General features: G+C 37.7%; 1 protein-coding gene across 1 annotated transcript; it reads left to right on the top strand.

Moving 5' to 3' along the window:
* Nucleotides 1–455: 455 nt before the first annotated feature.
* Nucleotides 456–10,323, top strand: LOC142760363 (interleukin-17F-like). Its single transcript, XM_075863549.1, has 3 exons — nucleotides 456–488; nucleotides 3,645–3,847; nucleotides 10,113–10,323. The coding sequence occupies exons 1-3, from the start codon at nucleotides 456–458 to the stop codon at nucleotides 10,321–10,323; spliced, it is 447 nt and encodes a 148-aa protein (XP_075719664.1).
* The last annotated feature ends 296 nt before the right edge of the window (nucleotides 10,324–10,619 follow it).

The raw sequence follows: 10,619 nt of genomic DNA, 5'->3' as shown, positions 1-10,619 counted from the left end.
GATAGAAAACTGTGCACTTCTAGGTGATGTTACGATTAGGTCACTTGTCACTATCCTGAATCACTGCCATATGTCAACTGTGTTTAGTTTTGCATTTTTAATATTGTATCTATCCCATATAATACAGTCCTCTCAGAAATGTTCTTTAAGTAAAATGTAGGGCAAAGCAAGTCGTCAAGGGGAAAATGCGTTAGCTGCAATTTATTTTCCTTATTTGCAGTGGAAATTAAAGTTCACAGATCTATTCATCGCACTGAATGTTATATGGTGGCTTTTGAGGTAAATGTGATACATTTGAAAAGTGTTTTGTATGATTACTGCACCGAAAGCCCAACCTCGGATGTATCGGTGACCAGTCAACATGTATGATGTGTGCTCTGAAGCCACATGAAGAAAGGTGTGTTTATAAAGCAGCCACATGCGTGTACCATCGCCCTTACACATCAGTCACAAGAATGAGGCAGCTGAGGAACCGGCTTCTGTGGCAGGTAACATATATAAATCTTTACTTTGATACAAAACACACACAAAAAAAACCTAATTTTTTTTCTTTCTTTTTTTATTGTGTTATGATTAATATTCAAATATTGTAAAAAAAAAAAACAAAGATTTTGATACATTTTTCTGTTCATTTGGAAATAGAGTAGCTAATTGATAAAGGCAAACTTTCTAATTTATTTATGTTTTACATTGACAAATTGTACTAGACCAGTTTGAGGGTTTTTTTTTGTTTTTTTTGATGGCTAGGAAATATTGCATGTAATTATCTTATATTGAAATGCCTCTCCCTACTTCCTTCTCTAGCTACAAATTTGTGATTTGCAGCAGGTTCCTTGCTATCTGCTCAGGTCTCCTATTAAAGGGGTTGTCTGGTTTGGGAAAACTCATCTTCAAATACTTTATGACAGAGTTAATAGGGTAGAGAGCGGCAACAAAGATTGGCTCTTGCTCTGGAGGACCCAGCATGTCGGCACATGACAGAGTCAGCATATTGAGGTCAATGGGCACTATGCAATGCTTACTTTCTCCTGTGGTGGCACTGCAGAAAAATGAAACACTTTTTAGCAGTATCCACCACAGATTACAGCTGATCCCAGCAGCAATGGTTTTTGCTAGTTTTTCAAGCAGTACCACAAAGCATGACATAGCATCAAAGTTGAGCACCTCCATTAATAACAGTTGCTGTGTATGAGAGCCCCTGGTTCATTTTATTATTGTCATAAAATCATATTTTTGGTTTCAAAACAAAACGTGTTTTAGTCTATTTTATTGGCTGCCCCTTCCACTGAAATTATTGAAAATTCAGGACTGAACTTGTTTTGGTCTTGTGGATGCAGCCAATTTTTTCAAATCTGACATGTGTCACTTTATGTGGTAATAACTTGGGAAAGCTTTTACCTATCCAAGCGATTCTGAGCTTGTTTTCTTGTGACATATTGTACTTTATGTTAGTGGAAAAGTTTGATCAATCAATTCAGTATTTGTTTGTGAAAAACACCAAACTTTAGAGAAAATTTGCAAAAATTAGCATTTTCTAAATTTAAATGTATCTGCTTGTAAAACAGATAGTAACACTACACAAAATAGTTAGTAAGTAACATTTCCCATGTGTCTACTTTATGTTTGCATCGTTTTTTGAACATCCTTTTAATTTTCTAGGACGTTACAAGGCTTAGAGCTTTAGCAGCAATTTCTCCCATTTTCAAGAAAATTTCCAATACCTATTTTTATAGGTACCAGTTCAGTTGTGAAGTGACTTTGAGGGCCTTATATATTAGAAACCCCCATAAGTCGACCAATTTTAAAAACTGCACCCCCTCAAAGTTTTCATAACAGCATTTAGAAAGTTTCTTAACCCTTTAGGTGTTTCGCGGGAATTAAAGCAAAGTAAAGGTGACATTTACAAATTCCTTTTTTTTGTCAGAAAATCCATTTTTAATTAATTTTTTTCTGTAACACAAAAGGTTTTACCATAGAAACGCAACTCAATATTTATTGCTCAGATTCTGCAGTTTTTAGAAATATCCCACATGTGGCCCTAGTGTGCTACTGGACTGAAGCACCGGCCTCACAAGCAAAGGAGCACCTAGAGGATTTTGGGGCCTCCTTTTTATTAGAATATATTTTAGGCACCATGTCTGGTTTGTAGAGGTCTTGTGGTGCCAAAATAGTGGAAACACCCCAAAAAAGACACCATTTGGAAAAAACTACACCCCTCCAGGAATTTATCAAGGGGTATAGAGAATTTTAACCCCACAGGTTTTTTGCTGAAATTAGTCCATAAAAATTAAAATCTAAATTTTTTCCAATAAAATGTAGAAATTATAAATTTTTACAAGGAATAAAGATGAAAAAGCATGTGGTAATAAAAACGGCTGTTTGGGCTCAGAAGGGTAGGAGCGCCATTTGGCTTTTGGAGCTCAAGTTTGCTGGATTGGTTTTCGGGTGTCATGTCGCATTTGCAGGGTGTCATGTCGCATTTTGTTACGGCGTTCACTGTGCGCTATAAATGACATAATATATTCTGTGGGTCGATGCGATTACGGCGATACCATCTGTATATAGGTTTTTATGTTCTATGGTGTCTGAACGATAAAATCACGGTTTTAAAAAAAAAAAAAAACGTTTTTATGTTGCCATATTCTAAAAGCCACAACTTTTTTATTTTTCTATCAAGAAAGTTGTGTGAGGGCTTGTTTTATGCGGAACAAACTGTAGTTTTCATTGGTATCATTTTTGAGTACATGCGACTGTTTGATCCCTATTTATTAAATTTTTTAGGAGCTGAAGTGACTAAAAATAGCGATTCCGGTATCGTATTTTTATTATTCTTTTTATGGCGGTCACCGTGCGTGATAAATTACATTATATTTTTATAGTTCAGGCCGTTACAGATGTGGTGATACCAATTATGCATAGTTTATTTATTTATTTATTTTCTAATAATAAAGGACTTTATAAGGGAAAAAGGGCGATTTTTAATTTTATTGTTTTTAAATTGTACTTTTTTACTTTTGTACATTTTTTTTACTTTTTTTTTTTTAGTCCCACTAGTGACTTTAGGATCCAATTGTTGGATTGCTGTTATAATACCCTGCAATACTTATGTATTGCAAGGTACTAGAGCTGTAAGTTTCACACTGACAGGGGGCATATTAAGTCGTGCATCTGGCAGGACTTAATTGCCTTCCATAGTTGGCAGACCGGATGCCTTTGTTAGGCTTCTGGTTGCCATAGCAACAATCAGGCCCTGCAATCGCGCCGCGTTGTGTCGATGTTGCTATAACAACTTAAACCTATTGACCGACGCATTTAAGGGGTTAATCGGCGGGGGTTACAGCTGTGATCCAACCCGATGTTTTCCCCCAGTACTAAGGCTGCTTAAAAAAAGAGTCGGTTGCAGGCACCAAAAGTACTTGTGGGCTGCCATGTGGACATTTCTACCTTACTGTAGGAGGGCTATCCCCTCTTAGTCCAAGTAGGCAGAACAATGTGACATGAATAGTTTATGTAGTGTCCCTGCACAAAGTAACACTTGGCAGTTACCCTCCTGCGGACATGGCCTATAAGATATTGGGTAATCACTGATGGAGGTTTTTTTTTATAACTCGAGCAATGTCTGATCTCTACCTCTACTTCTGTAGGTTATCATCACCATTATGGCCCTAGTACTCATGCCCCATCCTACAGACAGTGCTAAGAATCCCAATAAAAAGAACGGATGCTCAAAGAATAAGAAGGGCTTAAATTACATCCAGATACGAAAGGACAAACCTGTCAATCCTCAAACAGACGTCAGTGGGATTAGGAATTTTATGAAAAGAAGCATTGTGCCCTTCGAATACAAGTAAGTGTCAAAATTCATGGCAGAATATTATTATTATATTTTTTATATCCATAAATTTATTTTATTAATCCATAATATTGAAGTAAATATATATAATCAAATAATAATCATACAATATGATGATAATAATATTTCACTTTAAATTTACTATTTAATACTACTTCTACAAATAAGAAAATATTATAAAATAATCATACAATATGATGATAATGTCACTATGATTTACTCCTACTAATTATAATACTAAAAATATAATAAAAAATAATTCAATTTGATAATAGTATACTGCTTTAATTAAGATGTATAATTTTTTTATATAATTAATATATAATAAAATAATAATTGTAGAATATATGTCACTTTATGATTTACTACTACTTAGAATAATACAAAAAAAAATGAACAAAATAATTCCAACAGATTATAATAATAGTATGCAGTGTTAATTTTATGATTTATTACTGTTACTACTAAAAAAAAAAATTATAAATAATAATAATACAATATGATAATATAGTATGCAGCGTTCAGGGGCGTAACTAGGAAAGACTGAGCCCCATAGCAAACTTTTGACTGGGCCCCCCCCCCACTAGGTGCCACATGCAGCCCCCCTTATAGATATTGCCCCCCTGTAGATTGTGCCATAAAGCCCCCCTGTCGTCAGTGTCACAACCCACTTGTAGATCGCGCCCCCACCCTCCCATTGTAGATAGTGCCATACAGTACCCACTGTAAATATTGCCATAAAGTGTATATAGTGCCACAAAGCCCCCTCCCTTGTATATAGTTTCACTAAGTCCCCCTTAGTAGATAGTGCCACACACAACACCCTGTAGATAGTGTCACAGCCCTCCCCTTGTAAATAGTGCAATACAGCCCCGTTAGTAGATAGTGCCACACAGCCCCTTGTATATAGTGCCACACAGCTCCCCATTGTGTATAGTGCCACACAGCCCCTAGTATATAGTACCACCCTGCTCCACCCTTGTATATAGTGCCACCCTGCTCCCCCCCTTGTATATAGTGCCACACAGCCTCCCCCCCCCCCCCCCAAAAAAAAAATTGTACTTGCCCTTCCTCGTTCTTGCGACAGACGGAGCGCTGCACAGGCTCCGGTCGGGACACATGCGCAGACCAGCGTGATGCAGTGATGTCATCACGCCGGCCTGCGGAGGGAGTCTTCCCAGCACCTTATAGGTTGCAGGTCTAAAGTGGCCTGCAGCCTCAGGGCCTAGCTTTTCTGCTGCCTGAGGCGAAAATTTTAATGGTGCCCCCCAGATTTTGATTGACATCCCCCTAGCTGTTCTACATCACTACCATGACCCTTTAATGGGTAATTAGCATATAGTGTGCGACGTTTTAAAAGTTGATTTTATGGATTTTGCTGCATCTGAAAAAAACATACAGGGGAATATTGTCAGGTCATATATTACCGCATGGTGGCGGTTCAAGGGGTTAAAACTACCAGACAGGTTCCCATTAAATATACAATGAATTGAAAACAATTCCATCTGCCCTGAAATTTTGTTATTATAAATATATTCTATATAATTACAGCTCCAGAACCAAGCTCTGACATATACGGCTCCAGAACCAACCTCATATATATATATACGGCACAATTGCCAAGCTCAATACATATATACAGAACCAGAACCGAGCTGTATATCCCGTTCCTCTCTTATGAGCAGGTCTGCTGGGGCTGAACGACGCAAGCGGCGCGATGACGTCATTGCACCGCTAGCCTCGTTGAAAGGCGCTGATTGGCAGGGCAAGTCATTTTGCCCTGCCAATCAGCGTCATTGTGAAGTGCTGAATGGTCGGGCACGGAACGTGCCCCGCCATTCAGCGCAAATGCATATATTTGTATCTGCGTGCACAATTGTTGGAGAAGGGCGGTGGCGCCGACTGGTTTCAGTAGCTCAGCCGCCCCCTCAGAGAGGCAGTAGTAGCCTATAATATTAATTTGTATCTATGTCCTGAGGACACAGATACAAGTGAATGTGGCTGTCGCAAGCACCAAGTCCCCATGAGGGGCATGAGGGGCCCCGTCCCTCCCAGCCCATAAATGTTAGAGGCCGGCTGGCGCGTGCCCCGTAGTGCCATCACTACCACTGTAGCTGCCATAATGGCTGCTAGCAGCACCACCAGGCATGCGAGGGTCCCGTGTCGTGGGCAGGATGGGCCCCCTCATGCCGTGGGCCCCGTAGCAGCCGCTACAGCAGTAACCTCTGATCCCGGCCATTTATCCCTTTAGATGTCACGGTTTATAGCAATCATAGCAGCTTAGGCGCTTGGCAGAGGCAGGGGACTCACTGTCAGTCCATCAGTGACCGGCAAAGCAATCGCTGATGGGTTATCCTGACAGCCAGGAGCCTAACAGAGGCTACTATATCTGTCATAGGCACAGGCCTATTATGCCATGGGGAAGGCAATTGTCTATAAAATACAAATTATTTCAAAGCATGATACAAGTGATAAAATGATAGCAGATTCACGTCCCCAAAGGGAATAAAATTTTTTTTTTAAAATTACGTTCAATAAAGGTTAACAACAAAAAAGTCTTAAAAAAATAAACATATATATATATATATATATATATGTGTGTGTGTGTGTAAATATTTTATTTTTTTGATAATAATGAACCATAAAAAAGAGAATATGCATTTTGTACTGCCACATTATAATGACCCATAGAATAAAGTTAACATATTATATGCATGGCGCACTAAAAAAAATTGCTGTTTTTCTTTTTTGCAATACCCTCCAAATATATAAAATAAAAGTTGAACCATAAATTATAAAGCTCCCCAATTGGTGCCAAAGCCCCCATATGGCTATGTTGACAAGACAAATAAAAGTAATAACTCTTTGAACGGACGATAAAAAAATAAAATAAAAGCTCGGACCTGAAGATCAAAAAATGGACGATCCTTCAAGGGGATTACATTTTAATATTTAACCCCTTAATGACCAGCCTATTTTAGACGTTAATGACCAAGCTATTTTTTTACGTTTTTCCATCGTCGCATTCCAAGAGCTATAACTTTTTTATTTTTGCGTCGACATAGCTGTATAAGGTCTTGTTTTTTGCGGGACAAGTTGTATTTTTTAATAGCACCATTTTGAGGTACATATTATTTATTGATTAACTTTTATTAACTTTTTTTGGTGGGGAATAGAAAAAAATCGGACATTTCGCCATTCTTTTTTGCGTCCTAAATCTACGCCGTTTACCGTGTGCTATAAATAACACAATAAATTTATTCAGCGGGTTGTTACGATTGCAACGATACCAAATTTGTATCGTTTTTGTATGTTTTACTACTTTTACACAGTAAAAACGCTTTTTTTTCAAAATTATTTGTTTTTGTGTCTCCATATTTTAAGAGCCGTAACGCTTTTATTTTTTCGCCGATGCAGTTGTATGAGGGCTTTTTTTTTGCGGGACGACTTGTAGTTTTTATTGGTACCATTTTTGAGTAGATGCGACTTTTTGATCTCTTTTTATCACATTTTTTTAAAGTCAGGATTCACAGAAAACAGCAATTTTTCCATCTTTTTTTATTTAATTTTTTACGGCGTTCACCGTGCGGGTTAAGTAATGTAATAGATTTATAGTCGGGGTCGTTACGGACGCGGCGATACCAAATATGTGTAACATTTTTACTTTATTTTGTTTTTTTAATACTAAAACAGTTTGTAAGGGGAAAAAGTGGGTTTTTAATTTTTTTTTCAAATTTTTTGGAATTAACTTTATTAAACTTTTTTTTTACTTTTTTACTAGTCCCACTAGGGGACTTTAATATGCGATTCTGCGATTGCTATTATAATACACTGCAATACTTCTGTATTGCAGTGTATTATGCCTGTCCGTTTAAAACGGACAGGCATCTGCTAGGTCATGCCTGCGGCATGATCTAGCAGGCATTCATTACAGGCAGACCTGGGGGCCTTTATTAGGCCCCCGGGTGCCATTGGAGACACAGACACTCGGCGATCTTATCGCCGGGTGTCGGTGGGAGAGAGAGGGAGCTCCCTCCCTCTCTCCAAAACTACTCAGATGCGGTGCTCGCTATTGAGCACCGCATCTGAGGGGTTAAACGGGTGAGATCGATACTAATATCGATCTCACACGGCAGAGGAGGGACGCCCCCAGCCCTCAGCTACCTCTGGCAGCTGAGAGCAGGGAGATTTGACAGCTCCCTGCTCTGTAAACTTATTCCGATGCCGCAACGTAAAAAGTCTATGGCATCGGAATAAGGCCCGTTAGTGACCGATGTAAAAAGACTATGGGACGGTCACTAAAGGGTTAATAATAATAAATCATGAATAATAAAATAATATGATAATGTTACTATGAACTGCTAATAATAATGTATAAGAAAACATCATAATCATAAAATGCGATATTTTACATTTATTTTAATAATATTACAATATGATATTCTAATTTTATACTAGTTTGTAATAATAAATTATATGTAATAAAATAATAAAATGATGGTACTATGTACCACATCATCTACTACTAATAATAATAACAATAATGTATAAAAACATCATAAATTATACTTTAATTTTACTACTAATAAAAAAAGCTATAATAAAATATAATACAATATGATGTTTACTATTTACTAATTATAATTTTGATCATAGAAAATATATTAAAAAAAAATTGTAGAATACAGTAAACTTAAATAAAAATAATGTAAATAAAAAGTAGGTTATTTTCAATAGATTCCGAATTTCTCTACACATTACAAATCAAAAAGACTTAGATAAAATGAAAATAAAAAGGCAAACAATACAACACTTTCTGTAGCCTGTGCCTTTTTTCCCCCTAAAATAACAGCTTATTAAGTTCCCCCCCCAAGAAAAAAAATTAAGAAAATAAATCCTGTTTTTAAAAAAATTATATACACCATAGATGGATAAAACAGAAATGAAATAATCAATATAAAATAGTGCCGGAAAAACAAGGCTTGTGCCAAATTTGTTATGCACAGACGTGTAATTTGAAGTTCCTGGGGCCCAGTGCGAAGTCTGTAACAGACAATTATCATGTGCCATTTATATTGTGGTGTCCTCTCATGTGAAAGAGGGGCCTTTAGGCCGCAGCAGACACCAGGACCTGGGCGTGACTCTGCCCCGTTTTAGACACTTTATATGCCTCCCTCTAAAACTTTGAATTATATCTAGAAAAAAGGGGCGTGACTAAGCTGTATCATGAGGTGGTGTAAGGATATCAAAGTGTGTGCTATTGCGATATATTGTTTTGAAAAATGTCTATACAATAGTTGGATAAAATATAATATATATTATATACCGCACACAAGAAAATGGCGACAGCAAAGTGCAAAAACAAAGGGTATGTGCATACGATAACGACAATTACGGCTGAAATTACAGAGCTGTTTTCAGGAGAAAACCGCTCCTGCATTTCAGACGTAATTGCTCGTACTCGCGTTTTGCGGGGCGTCAATTACGGCCGTAATTTGGAGCTGTTCTTCATTGAAGTCAATGAAAAACGGCTCAAATTACGTCTCAAGAAGTGTCCTGCACTTCTTTGACGATGCTGTTATTTTACACGCCGTCTTTTGACAGCGACGCGTAAAATCACAGGTCGTCGGCACAGTACGTCGGCAAACCCATTGAAATGAATGGGCAGATGTTTGCCGACGTATTTGAGCCGTGTTTTCAGGCGTAATTGGAGGCGTAAAACGCCTCGTTTACGCCTGAAAATAGGTTGTGTGAACCCAGCCTTATACCTCCTAAGCAACTAAATATAAAGAAATATGCATTACTGCTAAATCTACTTACAATAGGGAGGTTCTTAGTGCACATTTTGATCAAATTGTGTGAACCCACCTGCCACGACAAGGCGAACTCTATGAGGTGGGAACCTACACTGCACATACACCCAGAACTGGGACTAAGCCTACATATATTTGGAGGTAGGTATACTGGTAGGAACCAGCCTTAAACTAATCAAAATCACCCCGGGCAGAATTGGAGGAGTACAAGATCAAAAGTGGAGGCAATCGCTAACCCCACATATATGAATCTCATAAACACAAGAGTTTGAGCAGCACATTCCAACAAAATGAAACAAAATGTGTATACAAGTGCAAGAATATATATATATATATATATATATATATATATATATATATATATATATATATATATATATATATATATATATATATTAGAATTACAATTTGTATAAAAAAATCTTTATGTTTGCTCACTTTCATAGGAACATCATCAACGCCAAAGGGTATCCGGAACAAATTACTGAGGTGGTTTGTGCAGATAAATGCCTGGGCAATGAAATGAATGTCGCTCCCATTAAAAGGAATATTCATTACCTAAGGAAAGAGGGGAACCTGCTTGTGTTTGACGAGATGGTGGTTACAGTCGGCTGCACGTGTGTCTACCCAGAAGTAAGGAAACAGCCCGCCAGATGATCTTCAGAGATCCACACCATGAAAAAACCTTGCAGCTCTGGGGCAGTCAGTGCCAAGCACCAAAATGGCAGATGTGATGGAAGGCTCGGCAGATAAAAAAAAAACTTATAGCATTTGTAATGAGGGCTGTCCATTCCTGCTTTACGGCCTATATATTTATGTATATACTGGTTTTTATTTTTCTACTGTTAATCTTTTAAGGGGTTTTCCAGTTTAAAAACCCTATTTCCGTGTACCTCCATTAGGGAATTCTGAATTAATAGAGGGGGTCCTCTGTTCAGGACCATCATCTCTTG

This window comes from Rhinoderma darwinii, chromosome 4 (assembly GCF_050947455.1).
Source record: "Rhinoderma darwinii isolate aRhiDar2 chromosome 4, aRhiDar2.hap1, whole genome shotgun sequence".
Taxonomy (NCBI): Eukaryota; Metazoa; Chordata; class Amphibia; order Anura; family Rhinodermatidae; genus Rhinoderma; species Rhinoderma darwinii.
Note: the sequence above shows the minus strand (reverse complement) of the source record. Positions and strands in the feature narration are given on the sequence as shown.

Excerpts from the sequence above, each read along its gene's own strand:
- LOC142760363 (XM_075863549.1), top strand. The coding sequence starts at position 456 with ATGAGGCAGCTGAGGAACCGGCTTCTGTGGCAG. Across the intron at positions 489-3,644 it reads GGAACCGGCTTCTGTGGCAG|GTTATCATCACCATTATGGC; the intron begins GTAACATATATA and ends CTACTTCTGTAG. Across the intron at positions 3,848-10,112 it reads ATTGTGCCCTTCGAATACAA|GAACATCATCAACGCCAAAG; the intron begins GTAAGTGTCAAA and ends TCACTTTCATAG.